The sequence below is a fragment of the Drechmeria coniospora genome, chromosome 03 (genome assembly GCF_001625195.1).
Source record: "Drechmeria coniospora strain ARSEF 6962 chromosome 03, whole genome shotgun sequence".
In the NCBI taxonomy this organism is placed as follows: Eukaryota; Fungi; Ascomycota; class Sordariomycetes; order Hypocreales; family Ophiocordycipitaceae; genus Drechmeria; species Drechmeria coniospora.
In genome coordinates, this window is record NC_054391.1 from 1,226,767 (window position 1) to 1,249,206 (window position 22,440).

Sequence of the window (22,440 nt, forward strand, 5' to 3'; positions counted from 1 at the left end):
ACAGGGACGGCGACGGGTGACATGGTATGCACGGGTTGGATTGCTTCCCTGCAGCACGTATCCGATTACCATCAGCTACGATTTCAATCTAGGCAGACAGGTCGGCCTGATTTGTATGAGGTGTTGGATAATTTCGAGTACGCTACGAAGCGGCAACGTAAAAACATACTTTGGACCTGTGCTTTAGAGCATAACGAGAGATGTCTACCATCAATGCTACGTTACATAACGGACGTGGAGTGTTAACCGTAAGTACATGACACCCAACCTGAATGTATTATTAAGAAGCAACTGAACGATGCATGCGCACTTCACATGTGCACGTACATGTGCCGTAATTACAGCAAGACTCGGTGCATGTGCAGAGTCAAAAAAAGGGTGTAATACACCGTCCTGCAACCAGTCGTCACGCAGAAACTCCCCACGGCCGACACGGCTCGACCGCACCGGCCGGAACGGTTCCGCCATGCAGCATCGGCCCGCTCCCTCGCCCAGAGTCTCGGCCGGGCAGGTACGAGCCTGTGCCATTTGACAGTGGCAGGAGGCCAGTGGATCGCTGCTGCCAGACGTCGGCGCCGACTCCTGAAGGAAGGAGCAACAGGCTCGCACCTACCCTACATCGACATGCGTGTACTTGCATGTACACGTACGTACTTCTTGCTGTATTACAGTATAATACATGTACCTTCCTCTACCTGTGCGTGCAGCCAAGTACATGCCATTGACAGACCCAATCTCTCGTCCGTCGACTCGAGAGACCAGAACCTTCCACCGTCCGCCCCTCACGTCCGCCCTCACCGTGCTACGTGGCAGCAGCCAGCTCGGGACACGAAACCTTGCCCACGAGCCTTGCTCCCAATCCCCCTCTCATCCGGTCGTGCTGGCCAGTCACCGTACGACGCCGATTCTTCGCCATGGAAGCCGCCGGGCCCCGGTACACGCTCTACAGCTACTTCCGCTCCTCGTGCTCGGCTCGCCTGCGCATCGTCCTCAACCTCAAGGGCATCCCGTACGACCTCGTCCCCGTCAACCTCCTCAAGGATGAGCAGCTCTCGGCCTCGCACCGGGCTTTGAACCCCTCGGCCACGGTCCCGCTCTTGGTCTCGGGCGACGACGGGCTGAAGATCGGCCAGTCGGTCGCCGCCATCGAGTACCTCGACGAGGTCCATCCGACGACGCCCATGCTTCCGCCAAGCAGCGAACCCGAGGCCCGCGCCGTCGTCCGCACGCTGGCCGCCATCATCGCCTGCGACACGCAGCCCGTCACCAACCTACGCATCATGCGTCGCGTCCGCGCCCTCTCCGGCAACGCCGAGGACTGGAACCGGGACCTCATGACGGATGGCCTGCGTGCCTACGAGGCTGTGGCCAAGGAGCACGCGGGCAAGTACTCGTACGGAGATTGCATCACCGTGGCGGATGCGTGCCTGCTGCCTGCCGTATGGAACGCCGAGCGCTTCGGCGTCGACCTGACGGCCTTTCCCACCATCGCCAAGGTCGTCGCCAACTTGGACAAGCATCCGGAAGTCAAGCGAGCGCATTACTTTCGGCAGCCCGACACGCCGGAGGAGCTGCGGATCGAATAGGCAGCCAGCCGACTATGCCGTCGTCTCACGCAAGTACATGCACGCGTGTGTCAAAAGTTCGGGAGCGAGCAACGGAAGTCAAACAAGCGCACCACTCTAGACTGCCCGACACACCGGAGGAGCTACGAATCCGATAGACAGCCGGCCACGACGTCGTCGCACGCAAGCACGTGCACACGTGCGCAGAAGCAATGGTGACAAGCCAAGGGCAATATACTTTTGGAACAACTTGCCCCCTGCCAATCTACGTAGCGAGAGGGAGGGAGCGGGCACCGACGCTCGTCTCGTTCATTCGTGCGTGCATCATGTCGAGGCCTAAAACAGCGGGTGCGCCGGCAGAATCGTGCCCGAGACCTCGCCGAAGCCGACAAGGGCGCCCTCCTTGCCGGCCCAGCCGCGGATGACGAGCGAGTCCCCGTCCTGCAGAAACTTGCGCTCCTCGCCCCCCTCCAGCTTGATGGCGACCTTGCCTCCCTCGGTCTGCTCGAGGATGCTGCCGTGGGAGTCGGGCGTCGTGCCGGAGATGGTGCCGGAGCCGAAGAGGTCGCCGGGGCGCAGGTTGCAGCCGCTGATGGAGTGGTGGGCGATCATCTGCGGCCAGGACCAGAGGAGGTTTCTCGAGTTCGTCCTCGAGATGGTCGTCTTGTGACCCGCCGCCGCTGCAGGGTCGCGTGTGAGCGAGAGAATCAGGTGGGTTCACCCGGGGGGAGAGGGAAGCCGAGGAATGCATGGGGAGGGGGGCGACGTACTGATTATGTCCACCTCGAGGTTGACGTCGAGCACGTTGTCCTTCTTCGACTCCCGCAGGTACGGCAGCAGCGGCGTCTCGTTGGCGATGCCGGCGCCTTTGCAGTCGTTCATGGCATCCGCCAGCACCACCCAGGCGCTGATGCTCGTCCCGAGGTTCTTGGCCGTAAAGGGCCCGAGCGGCACGTACTCCCACGCCTGCAGGTCGCGCGCGCTCCAGTCGTTCATGAGGACGTAGCCAAAGATGTGCTGCTCGGCCTCGTCCACCGGCACCGGTGAGCCCAGCCCGTTCTCGCGGCAGACGAACATGCCCATCTCGAGCTCGAGGTCGAGCTTGTCGGCCGGAGCGAGCGCCGGCACCTTGGGCTCGGCCTTGGGGTCCTTCAGAACCTGGCCCCACGGTCGCCGCAGGGGTGTGCCGGAGACGACGACGCTGCTGGCGCGGCCGTGGTAGGCGACGGGCAGGTGAAGGTAGTTTGGCTGCAGCGCGTTGGCCGGTCCGCGGAAGAGGACCCCGACGTTGTACGCGTGGTTCTTGCCGGCGTAGAAGTCGGTGTAGTCGCCGATGGCCATCGGCAGGTGGTTGCGCACCTCGGCCCGGGGCAGAAGCGCCTGCTTGCGGAGCCCATCGTTGTCCTTGAGGAGCTCGGGGTGCTTGGTGTCGGCGCTCAGCGTCGCCTGCAGGTACTCGCGCACGCTGCGGTGCAGGGGACGCCCGAGGGCGGCGAAGTCGTTGAGCGTCGTCGACGAGAAGACGGCCTCGTTCTTGGCAATCTCGGGCGACGCCTTGAAGCCTCCGCCGGCGGCAAAGGCCTTGAGGTCGAGCGCATAGTCGCCGATGGCAATGGCCGGCCGCGGCGTCGAGTCCTCGCCGGTCGAGATGATGCCGAACGGGATGTTGGCCATGGAGAAGTGGGACGAGGGGGGGATGTTGAGCCACGACATGGTGACGGTGCTGGCGATGCTGCTGTTGCTGCCGACGCGAAGTGAGTTCAGCGGATCTAGGAGGAGGTGTCTCAAGAGCGAGGACGCGTTGACCATGGCACGTTGGTTGTTACGATGCTCGAGGCCTTGCGTTCTTTTTTTTTCTTAACCGACAAGTGGTATTGTTACCCAACCTCCCACCATGCACTGTCGCTCATCTCTCCTTGACCCTTCCGAGGTACCCAGTGTGGCTGCTTCCGCCGACCGAGCTGTCCTGCCGGCGCAAGCCGTCCCGGCCCAACGCCACACGGCGGGGTAGCGGAGAGAGTGCGCGGTAATTCCGAACAGCACCCGCCCATCCCCGCCAACGGGATGGCTCGCTGTATTACTAATTCACAAGTACATGTAAGTACTTACGTAAGTTTTACTCCGTACCCCGCAGAGTGTTGCATCGTGAATATTAGTCATCCACCTCCATAATATGGTATCTCCCTCCCCCACGAACGCCTCGATCGCTATGCCTGGGATATCTAGTGCGCGGCAAAAATCCAGGCGAAAAACAGTAGAGCGCATCTTGCTGCTCCCCTTGGCGCCTCTCCTCTCGCCCGCCCGTCGCGCCGGCGCTGGCAGGCCTATGAATGAACTCCTCCTCCGCCCACCCTGCTTCGCCTGTTCTCAATATGTCGAATGGCATCCTCCGTCAACGCCTGCCGGCTCAGCAGTTCCAGCACCTTCTTCTTTCTCGTCTTGCGGTCGCCCATCGTGATGATCAAGCCGGCCGTCAGGTTGCACGTGATGCTCATGCAAAGAATGACCGTCGTGAGGGCAAACGGTCGGACGTGGTAGTCGATGCCCCACGTGCAGGCGCCGAGGGAGATTTGCAGGCACGAATGGCAGTCGAGAAGGATGACAATGGCCATCAAGTAGCCGAGAGGAAAGGAGTAGTGCGTCAAGGTCTCCTCCGGCTTGTAGAAGCTGTGCGACTTGGCGAGCTTCTCCTGGTGGTGTGACAACCTCTTTCGCTGCTTCGCCGTTAGGCTGTGGTATCCCGACATGGCGCTGTCCGACTTGCCGTCTTCGACGTCGGCTGCGTCGTTTGACGGCGTCGCCTCGGCACCTGCCGTCGTCGCCGGCGGAACTGACTGATTTTGTGACGGCTGGGGGGCTGCAAGGCTCGCGTCCGATGTCAATTTCGCCTGCACCTCCGGTGGCGTCCTGCGCTTCTGCAGCCGTAGTCGGGGCTGCCTCCCTGCCTTCTCCAGCATCCTCGAGTACCGCACGACGAAAAACATGTGATAGGTGTCGATGGCTCGGAAAGGGGCCAGACCGTCGCCCATGATGGCGAAGAGGGCGACGAGGACGCTGTCGATGATGTGGATGGCGTAGACCTGCTTCTCGCCGACGTAGATCCAGCCGATGAGGAAGAGCACCCAGGCGAGACCGAAGAGGGTGATGAGGGTGGCGTAGAGGGTGACGAAGAAGCCGAGCGGGCGGCGGACGTATTGGCCAAAGCCCTTCATGCTGCGCTTGAAGCGAGCGCGACGCGAGTGCAGCATGTGGCGAACCTGGTCGTCGAGCTCCCACTTTTCGTCGTCGGTCCAGCCTTCGAGTGAGCGACCGTGGGGTAACGCTGCGTAATGCGCATCGGTCAGCCGCGATGTGATGGTGCTGGAACGCTGCATCGCAGAGCGCTGTCGTCGAGCTTCGCCGTTGCCCGTCTCTGCCTCCGCATCCGTCTCCGCATCCGTCTCCGACCCGTCGGCTGGGCTCGGGTGCGCATCGGCCGGCACCCGTCGGATCGGCTGCATGTCTCGAGGGGAGAGAACGTAGGTCGGCCGACGATTCACCCAGCTCCCGAGATCGGGAATGAAGAGTGAGTTTTGAACGTTGGTAAGCGTGGAAAGAGCCTGGACCTCGGGGTCTGGAAGATGCGTGCACAGCCGTCGTCAGCCATCAAATCGTCTACACCACACCAGCAACGCCGGGAGGGCTGGGCGTAAGCTTCGTACCGATGATGTCCAACCAGTCGACAAGCTCCTCGTTGTATTCGCTCTCCTCTTCCCGCACCTTGCTGCTTGGTGCCTGCGCCTCTCGTTTGCTCGCGCCTGGCCGAAAGAGGCGACTCACCCGACCGAGGCGCTTTCGTCGGGCTTCGTCACCTGTTTCTCTCCTGCGGCTAAAGGCATGTTCCGGCAGGGACAGCGTTGGAGTTAGAGGTAGGTGTGATCTCGTCGCGGCAAGCTCGTCCGTCGTCGGCCTCGAGCCTTCTTCCGTCAGACGCGGCAGCGATATCTGCTGCGGCAGCCGCCGAGAGTTTCCTTCCACCGAAGCCAAGGGGCCGTCGCTCGATCCGAGATCGGTCGTTGGCTGCGAGATGCTTCTCGGCCGACTTGTCCTACCGCGAATATTGAATCCTCCAGGAGCAGCGAGCGCAGCATCCGATCCCGGCAAGGCACCACCGTGCGAGGGGCGGGAACTGGACCTGGGACGAATCCGAATGCTCGGCCGCCGTGGCGATTCTGGCAGAGGACGGGGGTCCAACGTGCCGAGGCTGGGGAATCGGCTGAGGGACGGAGCTCGCGAGAGTCCCGATCGTTGCGAGGGTGGTTGGCTGAGGGGCTCGAGGTACGCAAACGAGTCTCCCACCGACAGCTCCGCATCGGGCGCCCATGTCGATGTCGGCGCGGCGGGACGTCCGAGGTGGGCTCGCGCCGGCTGGGACGGAGGTGAGCCCAAGGACTCATTCGCTCGCCGCACTGGCGTTTGAGGATCCGGATCCATCAGACAGACGTCGTCGACGATGAACGGGAGCAGGCTGTCGCCGAGAGCATGGAGTCGAACGACGACGACAGAACCGAGAAACTTTCTCGCATTACATGCCTGGAGTTGGTGAGGGGGGGGGGGGGGACGCGGAATCGTCGGTGGATGATTAATTGTATGAGAGAATTGGTGGCATGAACGGAACTGCTGCGGACTCCGGAGGTACGTACCTAATACATGTTGTACAACTACAAGCAAGTACGGAGTACTCCGTATTAATACTGTATTACCAGTAACGGTGCAAGTGGACGGGTCGCTCTTTCACGCGGCAATCGTTGTCCACACCTAAAGAGGACTAGTGGACGGCATCCATCGGCGCTAATGTAAAAATCGGGACCACTAAAGACGGCTTGGGCTTGGGAAATTGTCCAGCCCCTGCTTGCTCAGCGCCGTTCGCCAATGTCATTGGCCAGGCCAAGGTGCGCCACCGGCGCCGGCGCGATGATATCATTGGGGCTTGCACGGTTGGCAGGTCCTGCATGACATGTCCCTCATTTCCTATATCAGGCATTTCTCTCATCCGCACCTGCGTGCACGGCGGCTTGCCCACACTCCTCGAAAATGACAACTTCGGCTCCTGGTAAGGCCTCGACCCTTATGTGCACGCATGAACCAGGCGGCGACGTTTCAAGATGGGCTAGATTTGGTGCCGCTGGAAATATTCCCGGCTTCATGCGGGTACCTCCACGGCTGTTCGTAAGTTGGGAAGTAACAAAAATTAAACATCAAAGGTACACCCATGGGAAACAAAGTTTGGATTCGACGTAGCGTTCGATTCATCCGCCTCCCATTCGCAGCGGCTTCCGCTGGGAGCAACCAGCCGGCCGGTCGCGGCCCTCGAAAACGGTCTTGCTGGTGTGCACAGGAACGGGGATGAATACAATGCAATAGATAGCCGGCGCTCAAAGACATGCAAATTCAAAACATCGCTCAGTCCTCGCGCTCGCCCAGGTGCAAGAGCGCGGCCTCGACGGCCTCCTGAAGGTCAAAGTGAAAGAAGGGTCGGTTCAAGCCTTGGACGGCAACCAGCCTCGCGCTGCCGGGATTTTGGGGCACGTCCTTGTCCGACAGCTGCGAGCCTTCCGATGGCGGGCCCGGCTCGACGTCGTATGGAACCGGCGCCGCGTCAGCCGTCTTCTCCTCGTTGGCGGCCGCGTTGGCGGCGCTGTCGGAGCCGCCGAGGTCGGCGATGCTGAATATGCGCTTCCAGCGTCCCGTTCGCGCGCCCGGGGAGGGTTTCGGGGTCCGGTAACCGAAGCCGGCGGCGGCCAGCGCTCGTTTCGTCCATCGGTTCTCGATGTTCGCAAAGTGCCAGTCGACCGTCTCGGGACTCGCGTAGCGGTCCAGCTGGTTCCGAACGTCAATGAGAGCCTGCGTCGCCGTCACGTCAATGTTGTTGACGGAAGAGAAGTCGAGGATGACGGCCTTCAACGTCGGCCGTGGGTCGATGTCATCCAGCTTCAGCGTTCGCGGGCCTGCATCGTTCCACGGTCGATCCTGGTCTTGTCGTCAGCAAGTCTAATCCCGGGCAGGGCAGGGAGTGGGGGGGAGGGGGGGAGGGGGGCGGGTCGAGATGGTGGACGCACACCCAGCTTTCCCAGGCTGCTGGGGTCCGTCCGCTTCGTCTCGCGGAAGATGGTGTCCGTCAGGTGATTCAGGTAGCGGCTCGAGTTGGGGTAGTTGAAACCCTCGGCGAAGCGGTAGATGAAGACGCCCGGGTGGGGCCGCTGGACGACGACCCGAGGGTTCGATCCGTCCTCGTGGTCGAGAGCAAGGAATCCGGTGCGGAGCGAGAGACCCTGCTCCTCCGTCACCGCCTCCTCCTGCCGTTCCCGGGACCACTCGTTGGCCGTCGTCGCCTTGATGGTGCGGATGCGCGCCTGGCCCAGGAGGCGACCTCGGCTGAGGAAGAGCCTCCAGACGAGGACGGCAAAGGAGATGCCGATGGTGGTGTAGATGCCAATCTCGATGGTGGTGAAGATGGTGACGAGGACGCCGGCCATGAAGATGGGCACCTCGAGGGGCGAGACGCGCCAGAACTGAACGATGACCTTGGGAGGCGTGATGACGTCGCCGACGGCGTGGATGATGACGGCCGCGAGGGCCGCGTTCGGGATGTAATAGAAGACGGCCGTCAGGGCGTAGAGGGCGAGCAGGACGACGACGGCGGTGATGACGCCGGCAAAGGGAGTGCGCACGCCGGCCTTGGACTTGATGGCGGTGCGGGAGAAGGAGCCGGTGGCCGGGTAGGCGCCGAAGAAGGGCCCGAAGACGTTGGTGATGCCGATGGCGACGAGCTCCTGCGACGGGTCGATGACGTAGTTGTTGATTCGGCCAAAGGACTTGGAGATGGAGATGTGCTCGATGAGCATGACGATGACGGCGGCGGGAAGCTCCGAGGCGAAGGCGCCAATGATTTCCGTGTTGATGGTGGGAACGCCGGCGTGCTGAAAGCCTGGGCGAGCGGTCAGAGGGGTCGGGCGGATTCAAGGGAGGTCTTCGGGTGGGCACTGACCTCTCGGCACGTCCTTGATGATGCTGACCCTCGGCTTCGACTTGTGGTCGACGTTCATGGCGGCGCTGATGGCCGTGTAGAGAAGGATGACAAAGACGGTGCGCAGAGTGGAGAGGAAGAAGTACGCCTTGGCACGGCGCGGGTGCTTCTTCGCCATGAGGGAGCATGCGGCGCGGATGAGGTAGAGCATGGCGAGGGCGGTCAAGCCCAGGGCGGCGTCGAGGCTCGTTTTGGGCAGGCCCTTGAGGGTATTGATGATGACCAGGTAGGTGGCATCGCGCGTGTTGATGCCGGTGATGCCCATGAGCTTGGGCACCTGACCGGCGGCGATGTTGACGGCGGAGCCCGTCATGAAGGCGCAGATGGCGGGGAGGGGGATAAACTCGACCAGCCAGCCGAGGCGGGCAAGGCCTAGGAAGAGGATGATGGCGCCGGCCATGAGGGCGAGGGCCGAGGCGATGACGTGGGGCTCGACGCCGGGGAGAGTCTCCTTGGCCTTGAGGACGACGTTGCCGGTGACCTGAGACATGACGGCGACGGGCTGGAGACGAGGTCAGCTTTCGGCCGCGGCAGAGGTGCGGGGGGACGACGATGGTGCGAACTGACGCCGATGGTGATGTCCTTGGAGGTGGCGAAGAACCAGTAGATCAGGACGCCCATGAAGGACGAGTACAGGCCGTACTCGACGTCCAGGGAGGCCAGCTGGGCGTAGGCCATTCCCTGGGGGACGACGACGGCGCCGACGGTGACGCCTGGAAGGATTCGGATCAGCGATGAGCAAAAAGGACAAGGCAACGGACGAGGGAGGAGGATGCGGCGACGTACCGGCGATGAGATCACCGACGAACCAGGTCAAATTGTACTTGCCTATCCAGTGGATAAAGGGAAACAGGTTGTAGACATAGCGACCGACGTCCCGGGCCGAGGGCGTCAGCTCGGCAAGAAACTCCCGGACCGTCGGTTCGTGCTCGATGAAGAGATCTGTGTTGGAGATGGACGGGATGTCGTCGTCATCGTCGTCGTCGTGGCTTTTGTCGAAACCGACGGCGCGAGACAGCCTGTCCTTGACGGTAGCAACCATGATGCCGAAGGAAGCGACTTTCTTCCTCTCTCCCCTGGGATGGGAGGGGTGGTGGTGATGGAAGCCCGCCGCCCACGAACGCTGCAGGTAGTCCGCGGTTGGATGCACGGTTCGATGCCGTCGTTGGATGCACGGTTCGATGCCGCCGTTGGATGCACGGTTCGATGCCGCCGTTGGACGCGGCCGAAGGTGAGGAAGTTCCAGGCAGCAAAGGCCAAGCAGCCAAGCCAAAGCAGGCAAGTTGAGGTAAGCAAATTCAATTAAGCAAGGTCAGGCGAGCAAGGTGAGGAAGGTCTGACCGAGGCCGCAACTGCAACTGCATCTGCATCGCATGTCCATTTCGGACACGGGGGAAGGTGCGGTGCGTCATGTGTACTTGTACTTGTACTTGGCCGTCCGGTCGGGACGAACGAGCGACGCAGCAGCACGGGAGGCTGAACGGCGTTGCAGTCTTGTGCCACCTGGCATTGCCCGCAGATACACAAGTTAATTGGCACTGATTGCTGTCGGCCGACGTGCTGTACTGGGTATTAGGATCATGGTATATAGTAGCATGCAGCTTGGCGAGCGGGTCACTGGTGTTGTCAAGAGAGCCACGAAATGGCGTGCTCTTTGCTAAGTCAGTCGGGTTGGCCGCACGCCGCGACGGAGTGGAGCCGTAGAGGCCTCGGGGTGGGTGGGTTGTTGGTGCGGGCGCGGGTGCGGGCGCGCGGATAGTGGTTGCGAACCGGATGGCTACCTGGGTAGGTACTGAGGTAAGTAGTTGCCTAGCGCTCCCTGCCGATGGTACTGGGCCTTGCCACTGTTACCATTGCACTGAACAGGCAGAGCAGTGGAAATTACAGCGAGAGCATCCAACACATGTACACTAGACAAAAATGACGATTCAATTTTGGTAGCGATACCACAACAGAGTGAATCGACACTTTTGCCACCCCACTATACGTCGTCCGTCACACACTTGGGTGCATCCCCCCCCAGACCTACCTGGTACAAGCAGTAATACTTACTGCACAGCACGGGTTGCACGGCACCAAGGTACCTAGGTGCCTAGTACCTAGTATTCATAATCTATACACGCAATCACCATGTGTACGGAGTACTCGGGCTCGCCATTCATTGTACGGCACAGACTCCTACCAGGCATCCGGTGCATCCACACTTTCACATGCCACAAGCACTAGCATTTGCAACAGGTTCTGGTGCACTCCGTAGGCGAGCTGGCGAATCAACGATGCGTCGCACGTGTCCCGGAGCGGTCATGTAGATGTGGGTGTGCACATGGTGCGTGCATGCAGTTCCGCCGAGGCGAGAGTTGTCCGGCGTCCAGTGCCGACGAAGACGTGGAAGCGGTTATCCGTGGTACCTGCTGCTACTGACGGATCCTTTCCAGGGCGCAGCGGCTCTACAGCATATTAAAGCAGGAGTCGGCCGTGCTGCAGGAACCGCATGCCCGGCCCCTGCCGTGTCGCTCTGGCGGTGGGCTGGACATTGCCATTTTGCGGCTCCTCGATCCGTGATCCTCGAGGTTACGAAGAGTAGGCATGAAGTAGCGACATGGTCATGTTCCCTCGACTGTAGGAGTCCAGCACGGCACAAGCACCTGTAGGAGTAGCACAAGCATCTGCAGGCGTACAGCAAAGCAGAGGTGGGTACAGGGGCCAGCACTCCGTACTCCGGACCTGGTTACCGAACAGTGCACTTACAGTACTTGGTTTGGTTGGTGCGATTGGAAAGTACCAGCACAAACGAATGCCACTTGCAGTACGGAGTATGCAAGTACAGTACACTTACAGACAAAGGGAGCCACTGCAGCAAGTAATTACGAGTCGTCGCTGTACAAGCCGCAGCGCTGCGGTGAATGTTGGTGCTCGTGCGCCTCGGCGGGCATTCCCAGTGTTGTCACGAGCGCCGTCGATGGTCAACTATTGTCACCACATAGCACCTGTATTTGCTGGGCACCAACGGAGTGAGGCTCACACTAGGCGTGCAGTCCCTCGGCCAAAGGCCAATCCATGCTTCGCAGGTGCCCGTACGTATTTACCCCTACTGTGCTTCCATGGTCTGTCAAGCATCCACTTCGCCATTCACCAAGCATTTGGCGTCACTTCGACATCCGGCCGGGAATGGCGCCATCTGAGCAACGAGTGACCCAAGTTGGGCTTCCCCTCAAGGCACGTCATGCCATGGCATCATCGACCGGCATTGTACTGCCCATCACATGCGCCCGACGGACACCGTTGTCTCGCGAAGAGTCGGTGCGGAGCAAAGGGACGAGGACAAGAGGGTGAGGGCACCCCCATGACCAATATGCAGACCGCCAGCCGGCTGTCCGTCTTCGGCCGCGTCCACGGCCACGCAAGCTTGGCCTTGTCCCATCATGGCCGCACCCTCCTGGCGCATCCCGGCCGAGCACAGCATTTACTTGCAACCTGTTCATGCCAACGTCGGCGGAATGGTGAAAAAGCGATCAAGTCCCCCTACCTCCGTCTCCTGCGCGCGCCCCTCTCATTTGACGATTGACGCCAATGGGAGCGCCGCCGGGAAGGCTTCTCCCGCGATGCAGGGCCTGCCGAATTCTGATGGGGACCATCCAAAGGCCTGCGTTTTCCGCGACATGCTCCGAGGACGCTCTCGGGCTCAAGACGCTGCAGGTCGGGTGCCAAAAAGGTACCAGCAAGCTGCGCGTGTGCCTCGTTGAAAGTACGTTGGCCTATTCGCAACACCACCTCTCTCGGACGTCGGTCGCTACTTGACGATGCGGACGCCAACGTGAAGGCGAGTCCAAGTACGACGATGCGGACGCCAACGTGAAGGCGAGTCCAAGTACGACGATGCTCGCGATTGCGGCGAATACCTCGTCATGTTTCATCATGTTGCCCTTGGTTTTGCTAATTGTTTCATCGAGACGGCCGAAACAGAGGCCTGAAGAGCCTTGTGCGTCGGCGGTGACTAACCTGCGTTTCTTGCCATGCACTGCAAGTACGGAGTACTGTACCGTACAAGTACTGTAAGTAGGTACTTGGTTGCAGGTAAGTGCAACAACTACAGTACATGTACGAACATGTACTCCGTACTTACACCTACCTGTGTACAGCAATACAGTACTACCATACCTACCTAGTAGTATAATGCAAGCCTCCGAGACACTTGTACTGTACTCTTTACGGCTTACCGTACACAGTACATGTACACTCTACCTGCATGTAGGTGTACAACTACGGAGTGCTGTAGTTGCTAGGTGAGGTGTAAAGGCAAGAAATCATACGTTCCCGTACTCCGCACAAAGGACAGTGTACTTAAGTACAGTACGAGTACTCCGTACTGTACGGAGTACACGTACAAGTATGCAGGTAATGTGCCCCAGCGCGCCAGGCGGACCTGTTCTCAATGGAAACTGGATTCCCCAGGCACCAATCCTTCGCGCGGGTGGTAAGAATTCTCCGCGACTACTTAAATTATTGAGGGCCGTGAGGAAATTGGCAATCCATGGGTCGCTATTATTAGTATCTTATGCACGTGTAGGTCTACGGAGTGCTCCGAATCCGGATCGCATCGCTCGTTAATACTCCATTCTCGCATCATAACACGCAACGATTGGGTCATGGATGGAGCCTGTTGATGTTTCTACTGTAGGCGAGTGCTGGGGTGCCGGTACCTGTGTTTGTGCAGGTTTGGTGTACATGTACTCCCTACGGTGCGTTTCCTCCAGCCCCTGCACAAGTAGATGTACTTGGTATTTGTACACGGGCTCATTCGGAGGGAGTGTGGAGTCCCTATTCTCGTGTACATATACTTATATTGGCACGAAGGAACTCCGTGTGAAGTATTGTAACAGGCACTGTCCATCCGTTACGTGCCAGTGCTGTAGGGAGGCATGGGATCGTGCCGCGCAACCGATCGGAGAAGGAAAAGGAAAAGAACAACACCAACCAGCCTCCCCCACCTACTTGTAATTAGTACTTGTGCTTGCTCATTCGAGCTGAAAGAAGCCAATGTTCTGTTTCGGGAGCGTATGCAGGATATGCAGGACGTAATGCGGCACGTGACGCATTCCTCATTCTTCATGCCAACCCCCGCAGGGAACGGCGCGTCGTCGGTTCACAGTGTCAAGCATGTGGTGCAGCCTCCTTGCCAAGAGTTTCTCTGCTGGACTGTGCGCAAGTGCAGTAATAGTTCATGCAAGTACTCCGTACATGTAATACAGTACATGAACACCTACCGAGTACAACTACTCCGTACATGTGCGGTGCTGCAGTTACAGTACGTCAACAGGTACTGTACGGAGTACCCACAAGTACTGCGGTGGTAGTGAGTACTTACAAGTAGTACGGAGTACTTACTTACAGTACTTATGGACCGACGGACCGGCAAAGGCATTGTATTTCGTACTACGTAAGAAAAAACACTGTACGGGGTACGGAGTACATGCAAGTAACTGTACAGTATTTCACAACCGCTACGGAGCACTATCAGTACTTACGATGGAGCACCCCTGCTAGCCGTTGATATCGGCACATTGTTCCTTCGTGACCCATGATCCTTGGCACAGTTATTATTTCTCCTTACCGGAAGAGTTCTTGCGCGTTATTGCATCGTCCCGCGGCCGTCGGCGATAATTAATAAAACAATGCACGACCACTCAAGTACACGTGCTGTAAGTGCAACTGAATACTGTATTGTAGGAGCAAGTAATAGTTCTGCATCTACTGTCTGTCCATGTGTCTGTGGGTGCAAAGTACGGATACAGTGCGAGCTCGACGACCGAGTGATTGTCGTCTCGTTCACTCGCCGCCACCGCACGTCCATTGGGACCAATGAGCCTGTGGCAGTGCTTCTGCGTCATCCCTCGCGTCTTTGTTTACTTAGCGCACGCACTCCAGGACCAGATCACGTGAAGGGTGCTACCTTGCACGTGCACAGGTGCATGTACAGTGCAGGCTTGTGGCCGTACCGTACATGTCCATGTACCCTGCTGTACTGCCTACGGTACCTACGCTGTGCGCTGCCGTTGCAGCAGTGTGCCAAGTTGTCGAGTGCCCGTGCGGCAGCGGTACTTGTGCTCGCAAGTCCTGTACTTGCACCGCCATGTACCGTACTGTATGGAGTACCAAGTATACATTGTGCGTGTCCTCCCTGCTGCTAGCCGCCGAATACGAGACATGACTAGTAATAGCGCCTAGCCCCCTTACCCGCCCCTCCCGCTACGTCTCCCCCTTTCATCACATACTTATTACTGGCTGTATTATTCCGCTAATAATACTTGTATGCTCGTCTTCTCGACGACTCTCCTTTCTTCAACTTCCCTTCCCTTCCCTTCCCTCCCTCCCCTTCCCTTCCCCATCCCGATCCTTTCCCGGCTTCGCAGCGCCTTCGCTTTCGTCGAAGCTAGTCACTCTTTCGGAGACAAAGACTTACTATTCCTCCTTCGTCATCCTCACGTTCGCTCGCTCCATCACCGCTCCTCCTTCCTCCCATCGCCTTCCCCACCGCCGGAGGCTCTTCCTTTCTCGCCTACCGACGTGCTGATCACACCATCCGATCCTTTCATTACGGATACGAAAACGAAATCGTGCCGCCATGCGTTTCACCTCCTCCCTCCTCGCGAGCACCCTCGCCGTCGGCGCTTCCGCCTCGGGTAACTATCTCGGCTTCAACTCGGGCGCCACCTTCGCCGACCGGAGTGCCAAGTTTAAGGCCGACTTCGAGGCCGAGTTCAAGACTGCTCAGAACCTCGCCGGCTCGCCCGGCACCTTCAACACGGTCCGGCTGTACACGAACATCCAGGCCTACTCGCAGGATGACCCCATCGAGGCTTTCGAGGCCGCCATCGACACCAAAACCTCCATCCTTCTTGGTGTCTGGACCTCGGGCGTCGACAACATCGACAAGGAGCTCAGCGCGCTGAAGAAGGCCGTCGCCAAGTACGGCGACAAGTTCATCGACCTCGTCATCGGCATCTCCATCGGCAGCGAGGACCTCTACCGCAACTCGGTCACCGGCGTCAAGAACAAGTCCGGCGTCGGCAACTCGCCCGAGGCCATCGCCGGCTTCATCTCCGACTTCAAGAAGACCTTTTCCGGCAACGCCCTCGGCAAGGTTCCCGTCGGCCACGTCGACACCTGGGATGTCTGGGGCAATGCCACCAACAAGGCCGTCCTCGACGCCGTCGACTGGGTCGGTGTTGACGAGTACCCCTACTACGAGAACGGCAAGGGCAACAACATCAAGAACGCCGGCCACCTCTTCGACAAGGCTTACGAAGAGACCAAGAAGGCCGTCGGTGGCAAGCCCGTCTGGGTCACCGAGACCGGCTGGCCCTACACCGGCCCCGATTGGGACGAGGCCGTGGCGAGCGTCGAGAATGCCAAGTTCTACTGGGACGAGATTGGCTGCCGCAAGCTCTTCAACAAGACTCCTACCTTCTGGTACACCCTGCGCGACTCCAACCCGGACAACAAGATGAAGTTTGCCATTACCGATAACCTCTCGACCACGCCCCGCTTCAACCTCACCTGCCCTACCAAGTTCGTGACGGATGACGAGGTCGACTCTTCGACTGCCACCGCTTCCCACACCGGCACCCAGACGCACGTGGCCGCTCCAACGGGCACTGGTGCCCACTCGAGCCCGAGCTCCAGCCCGAGCTCCGGCTCCGGTAGCTCCGGCTCCAGCAGCTCCGGCTCCGGCAGCTCCGGCTCCAGCTCCGGCTCCGGCTCCGGCTCCGGCTCCAACCCTGGCTCCAGTGGCTCCAACTCTGGCTCCAACGCCGGTTCGGGCTCCTCGACTACCACCAGCGGCGCTTCGATGCAAAAGGTAACCAGCGTCACCCTTGTCGGCGTCGCGCTCTTTGCCGGCGTCCTAGCCCTGTTCTAACTTGAAACCGGGTCAAAAGAGGTGGCTGGTTGAAATTATCTTGACGTTTCCCCCATTGCCCTCTGCACAGCGTCATAGAATAGACCGAGGGATAAATGGAAGGACTTGTTCGTGTTTCTAATTTTTCTTTTTCAACCTGTCTTGGTGGGCTTCATATGCGCACGGTATTGTTTGGCACGCCCGCATTATTTGTGCCTCGAGACCCGTCGCAAGTTACATATACTCTCTCTCATAATTCTACAGCGTATGGCACTGTACCTTCTCGCACTCTCTTCCCTCCCATCTTTGTTTCGTAAAGTCATCGTCCTGGTAGAGGCGCACTCTGGTCTGTCTCACGTATCGCAACCTAGCCACAGGCAGTGTACCAACTTGCAAACCAGCAATGCCCAGTGAGGCTATGATTCGCCGTGTCGGCTCCGTTGCTGGTGAACCACTTCGACCACCTTCCACGCCTCGAATCTGGCACCAACGAATTCACCTACCCGGAAATCGGTGCCGTCCTCGAGCGCGGCGGAACACGGAAGGGCGAGTAGAGCCCCGTCGCCGCTCCCGTCACTCATACTGACGGCCCTACGCCAGCCGCCGCCCCCAGGGGACCACTGCCAACGCTCCAGCGCGATACGTTCGCCGGCGCGGACGAAACCCTGGCAATACCGACCGAGACGGACAACACGACCGCGACAGCCCCCTTCATCCCGCTCGAGGACGAGGCAGACGAGCGTGCTCCCCGGCGGCGGGAGCGGGTCGAAATCGCGCCAGACCTCCTCGTACGACGTGTCCTTCCCCGTAGCCGGGTTCACCATGGATCCCATCTCGAGCGTCGTGCCATCAGGTTGGGTAACCATGTCACCCTCATCCACTACTGCCTCGGCATCGTTCGTCATCGAGTCCACCCAGTGATGCCACTTTGCATGCGTGCCTCGTCCATTGGGGTGCGTAACCGATGATGTTGATCCGGCGACAGCCCAGTCCAGTCGGGTCAGCGGGAGGTCGTCGTTGCCGTCTGTGGCCCACGTTAGCCTAGCCGACGCCGTCGACGGATGACATCCCGCTTGTTGGACAATGGGATTCTGTTGGGTGATGGGACTGTCGCACCCTCAGCGTTCTCCCCGGTCGGGGGCTTGAAGACGCGGAGGTCGACGAAGCGCCGCTGCGGAGAGGTGAGGACAATCGTCGTCGTCGGCTCCGCCGCCTCGTCGGGCAGCCATCGTATCGATTCTCGAATGGATATACTGGCCATGATTCAGAAGCTCGAGCCGGAGAGGGGGAGAGGGGGTAGGGCTGTCTTGTTTCCAGCGGCTTGGAAATGACGCACTTTCGTTACGAAAGAGAAAAGTGCGGGGAACATTGGGGCATGCAAGGCGGGTCGTAGATGGATTCAGTGTATGGATTACACCTACATGGCATTTGGACAACGTGCCCCATATGATAATATACCATGATATCATGTTCATATCCAGCCAGCTAGCTGCCTTCCATTCACCACGCATTCGCCTCTCAAATAGTAAGTGAACTGGTAGAGCAATGTCCCGGCACACGGCACTACGTGGCACATGACATATATCTCAGGTATGCATTTTATTACGGCAGGCCATCCATCTGATATATCCTGCTTTTCAGGATCCGATGAATAGCAGCGCTTCGCAAAGGGCTCTCAACGCTGTAAACCATAGTCTAAATCACTCTGACCAGGGATCCAACTAGGCCCCAGGTGTCGGGGCAGCAGTAAATTGTGTGATTTGGGAGGTGACGACGAGGCCGGCGACGGTGGCCGACGTCATGGTCGACATGACGCCCGAGATCAGGGCGGACAGGGCCAACCTCGAAACTTCGCCACCGCGCGAGGGCGCGAGCTGGCCGAGGATGCCGATCTGGATGCCCAGAGAGCCGATGTTTCCGAAGCCGCAGAGGGCATAAGTAGCGATGAGCCGAGAGCGCGGTGAGAGCTTTGCATAGTATGGTTCGGAGGTAAGCGCCTTGAACGCATTGTACTCGTTCTGCGGAATCATATGTCAGTCGTTAAATGTCATACGGCAAACAAACTAACACACAGGCGCGCGCGTGCGCGAAAAACGACAGTGGAGGGGAGACAGAGGGCAAGCTTCACGTACGGTAATGATTTTCTCGGCAATCAGCCTCGCCACCTTGTATATGTCGCCATCCTCTCGCGGAACGCCGAGGAGGAAGGAGACAACCCACATGGGGTAAGTCAAGATGGTCTGCAGCGTCAGGGTCGGATCGTTGATGTTGAGGTACCTGCCGACCCAAGTGAGGAGGCCGTTGATGAGTCCGACGGCGGCGAGGATGCAGAGGAGCGATGCGATGATGGTGCCGCCAATCTTGATGCCCAGCCAAGCTCCGTTGGCGAAGGCGTGGAGCGCATTCTCGGCTTTGTGCTCGTCGTCGTCGGGGATGACGACGCGGCCGGCCGTCAGCGTCTCCTCCGTCTCGGGGTATCGCAGCTTCGAGATGGCGAGGGAGGCTGGGATGGACATGATGCAGGAAGAGACGAGAGCCTCGGCGTTGAGGCCGAGGCCGATGTAGCCGACGAGGACGGAGCCGGAGATGGTGGCGAAACCGCAAGTCATGATCTGGTGTATCTCGGCCTTGGTCATGTGAGGGACGAACGGCCGGACGAGCATGGCGGATTCGCCCTGGCCGATGAAGGGGGTCGCGGCCGCCACGACGGCCTCGGCGCCGGACACTCCGAGGGCCCAGAAGACAAAGGTGGCGAACTTGACGATGAACCACTGAAGGAAGCCTATGTGGTAGAGGACTTGGACGAGAGAGATGAAGAAGATGATGGCGGGAATGACGCCGATGAAGAAATACGGAAGGGCCGCCACCTTTTTTTCCGTGAGAAAGGTAACACCTTCGGAGGCGAAACCGAGCAGGTTGCCTGCGCGATCGGCGATGAAGCGGAAGATGTCGTAGCCGACCGTCGTGCGGAGGACGAAGAGACCGATGACGTACTGGGCAAGCATGCCGCCAATGACGGTACGCCAGTTGACGCGGCTGCGGGCCGCGCTCGTCAGCCAGAAGCAGAAGATGATGACGGCCATGCCGAACAAGCTGATGGCCCGATTGGCCCGGTTGTTGTCGCCCAACTCCTCGGAGGCGAAGGTGCCGGCGACGATGGCCGCGACGGTGACGAAGGCACCGCACGGCGTCCGGAGCTTGGGAGGGATGCGGTCATAGATGGCGACGGCGGTGCGTTGCCAGAGCCAGTGGATGGGATCGGAGACGTAACGGATGGGGACGTGGAAGAAGAGCATACGGAGACTGATGCAGAGCCAAACGAGGAAGGGGACGACCCAGTTCTTGTCGTGGCTGTGAAGGACGAGGGAGGCGATCCAGATGCTCGTGGCGAACTTGAAGATGAGGAGGTGCAATATGATGCGGCGGTGGCAGTAGATGGGCCCGAGACGGGCAAAGCGCGAGGGCGGGGAGGTGGAAGCGTGGTCCACCGCGTGAAGCTCTCGCGCCTTCTCATGGTCGCTGTAGTCGGGCGGGGTGCCGATGGGCATCTTGCCGTCGGCGCCGTGGCCGTCCATGACGTGATTCTGGGTCGGGATGAGGGTCGGGTCGAACGTGGTGCCGGTGGTGTAGACGGCATCGACGTGGCCGGCAGCGTCCACACGCGGCGAGTGGTGCCTGTGCGGGTGACGATGCTGGTTGGCAGGATCGAGGGCCGGGTCGGGATTGCGATCCAAGCCGGCCGGGACCTCGTGCCGGTGCTCGTGGGCCGGCGCCATGTGCGTGTCGGTCGTCGTCCCGTCGGCGTTGACGGGGACGACGGTGTCGTTGTGAGCCATGCGGAAGGAGATGCCGCTGCTGCTGACGACTCGGAAGGGGAGGGCAGGCGAAATTAGAAGCCGGGTGAATCGAGAGCGCGACAGGCGACTACCCGATTCTCGCACATGCAGACACGCACTCGTACTCTCGTGCTCCTCCTACACGAACGTGTACACGACGGCGACGAAACGGCGGGCGAGACGTACGAACGAGCGAAGGAACGGAGAAGCGAGAGCGAGAGCGCATCGTGGGCCAGGCGACTTTTTTGTACCCTCGTCCGCCTCGACCGCTCCGGTCCAACGAAGGCGGCCCATGGGATGGATGGGCCATGGGGCAATGCGGAGACGGCAGAGGAGGCAAGCCAGTCATGGGGGGGAAGCGAGCCTTTCGATCCACCCCGTCGTGAGGGCTTCGAACGAAGGTACCCCGAATGCATGGCCGCTGTGAGAGTCAGCCGTTGGAGCCAATGCCTTGAAGAAAAGAAGGGTCGGTCATAGCAGGCGGCGGTAAGACGTCGAAGGAGGAGGAGTACGTACGTACTCGGACGCACAGTTGGTACGCATACGAGTACTTGGGCATAGCGTCCCCCGCAGCAGCAAGCAGACGGGGTGCCCGAGCAGGGGTGGTCAGGATCGCGCGCGCACCGCCAAACACTGCACACGTGCATGTAACTACACGTAGCGTACAGCACGGTGCAGGCGTACGGTGCTTCAGTAATACCTGTTTGGTAGAATGCGGCATTGTAGGAGCACCGGTGTGCTTGTATCGAAGAGAAACGTCCGAGAATGTACTGCATGGGCGAAACGGCCGGTCAGCTTTCGAGCCGCACCCCATGTGCGAAAGTGGTGTGCACTGCACCGTAAGTAAGCACTTGCCTGCTGCCCACAGCAGCAGCCGTGCAGCACACGTATTACTACTGCACTATACTTGCGTGCAGAGTACAGGCGTATCCTCGGTAGTACAAGTAGGTAATAGCATACCAGCACTTGCAGGTGTGCGGATTGCAAGCATTAGACGGCGTAACATCTTGGTGGGTCCCCATTCGCGGTGGTGGGGTCTGGAGAGGACGGGTGAAAAGGAACTGACAGGCTTGAGCAAGTCGGCTCTGTCACTTTGCCGTGGCCTTGGCCTCGGGTCTCGTACCTGGTGCCTGGTGCCTTGGCATCATCGTATCATTGCTGGCTGGCATTCGTGCAAGTGATGCTCTTTCCGATAGACAACTGGTGATGAAGTAAGTACTTGGACGCCAAGTGCATGAATTTGACAGGTTGTCCGTTTCCGCCTGTGACGAGCGCGATCAACCACATATCGCCGGGTTGGGCAGACAGGTATTAGATGAGCACTTTGACGTACGAGTAAGTGGACGACACCGTATTGCACTGCACAATCGCCGTAAGTAAAGTACATTGTCCCCGATACGGGACGGCAGGACAAGCGTGCCGTAGCATGTACCGATAAAACTTGCAGCAGATGCATCTGTAACCCACCCCGGCTGAGGAAGGCCACGGGTGGATGGGGCAACGAGAGGTGCGACGGCCAGCGGTGTGCGTATCTGTATCCGTAGCTGGAGCCGCCGTGTCGACCGCCGGCCTGCTGCCCTGGACCTGGGACATCCATCTCGTCGATGGTCGCGTGGCACCGCCGCTGCGGAGAGGTGCACAGAGGGTGGATCATGGTTGCTTGGCGAGCGCCGGAATCGTACTGTACTCTTCTCTCCTGCGCCAGCCGGAGGAGGGGGGGGGGGGGGGGAGGGAGTAGGAGGATGCGTCGGAACATGGAAGGCGGAGTTGTGGTTGGTCGTCGTCGTCGACTGGGGACGCACAAAGCCCGATAATGTGAGATGTGTGCGGGTGCGAGTGCGGCGAAATCCAGGAACCCGTGCCCTGCCCTAACCGCAAGTACTTGCAGCACAAGTAGTAGATGTACTGTAGTAGGTGTACTCCGTACCGTAGCAGGGGAGGTACAGTACAAGCATTCGTTGTACCTGCACGGAGTACATGCACTTTAGTTGTGCTGAAGTCAGCCACTGCCGCAGCCAACGGGAACCCAACCTGTGGCTTGTGGTGGGGCTGGTGACGGTTCACTCGCACCCATGA

At 59.6% G+C, this 22,440-nt stretch overlaps 7 protein-coding genes across 7 annotated transcripts; 2 read left to right on the forward strand and 5 right to left on the reverse strand.

The window, feature by feature from the left end:
- Positions 1-914: 914 nt before the first annotated feature.
- Positions 915-1,586, forward strand: DCS_06212 (maleylacetoacetate isomerase; the record flags this gene model as incomplete). The annotated part of the gene is made up of 1 exon (XM_040803503.1): positions 915-1,586. One exon carries the CDS (start codon positions 915-917, stop codon positions 1,584-1,586), a length of 672 nt encoding a protein of 223 aa, XP_040653607.1.
- Positions 1,587-1,901: 315 nt separating this feature from the next.
- On the reverse strand, positions 1,902-3,374 carry DCS_06213 (uncharacterized protein; the record flags this gene model as incomplete). Its single annotated transcript, XM_040803504.1, has 2 exons — positions 1,902-2,245; positions 2,336-3,374. 2 exons carry the CDS (start codon positions 3,372-3,374, stop codon positions 1,902-1,904), a joined length of 1,383 nt encoding a protein of 460 aa, XP_040653608.1.
- Positions 3,375-3,889: 515 nt separating this feature from the next.
- On the reverse strand, positions 3,890-6,038 carry DCS_06214 (uncharacterized protein; the record flags this gene model as incomplete). Its single annotated transcript, XM_040803505.1, has 2 exons — positions 3,890-5,178; positions 5,231-6,038. 2 exons carry the CDS (start codon positions 6,036-6,038, stop codon positions 3,890-3,892), a joined length of 2,097 nt encoding a protein of 698 aa, XP_040653609.1.
- A 969-nt stretch (positions 6,039-7,007) lies between these two features.
- DCS_06215 (sulfate permease II) lies at positions 7,008-9,673 on the reverse strand (the record flags this gene model as incomplete). The annotated part of the gene is made up of 5 exons (XM_040803506.1): positions 7,008-7,574; positions 7,664-8,532; positions 8,593-9,133; positions 9,199-9,344; positions 9,418-9,673. The coding sequence occupies 5 exons, from the start codon at positions 9,671-9,673 to the stop codon at positions 7,008-7,010; spliced, it is 2,379 nt and encodes a 792-aa protein (XP_040653610.1).
- A 5,580-nt stretch (positions 9,674-15,253) lies between these two features.
- Positions 15,254-16,549, forward strand: DCS_06216 (putative glucan endo-1,3-beta-glucosidase eglC; the record flags this gene model as incomplete). Its single annotated transcript, XM_040803507.1, has 1 exon — positions 15,254-16,549. The coding sequence occupies one exon, from the start codon at positions 15,254-15,256 to the stop codon at positions 16,547-16,549; it is 1,296 nt and encodes a 431-aa protein (XP_040653611.1).
- Positions 16,550-16,944: 395 nt separating this feature from the next.
- DCS_06217 (uncharacterized protein) lies at positions 16,945-17,789 on the reverse strand (the record flags this gene model as incomplete). Its single annotated transcript, XM_040803508.1, has 2 exons — positions 16,945-17,552; positions 17,645-17,789. The coding sequence occupies 2 exons, from the start codon at positions 17,787-17,789 to the stop codon at positions 16,945-16,947; spliced, it is 753 nt and encodes a 250-aa protein (XP_040653612.1).
- A 460-nt stretch (positions 17,790-18,249) lies between these two features.
- On the reverse strand, positions 18,250-21,085 carry DCS_06218 (inner membrane transport protein yeiJ; the record flags this gene model as incomplete). The annotated part of the gene is made up of 5 exons (XM_040803509.1): positions 18,250-18,546; positions 18,661-20,462; positions 20,513-20,785; positions 20,881-20,997; positions 21,049-21,085. The coding sequence occupies 5 exons, from the start codon at positions 21,083-21,085 to the stop codon at positions 18,250-18,252; spliced, it is 2,526 nt and encodes an 841-aa protein (XP_040653613.1).
- Between the last annotated feature and the right edge of the window lie 1,355 nt (positions 21,086-22,440).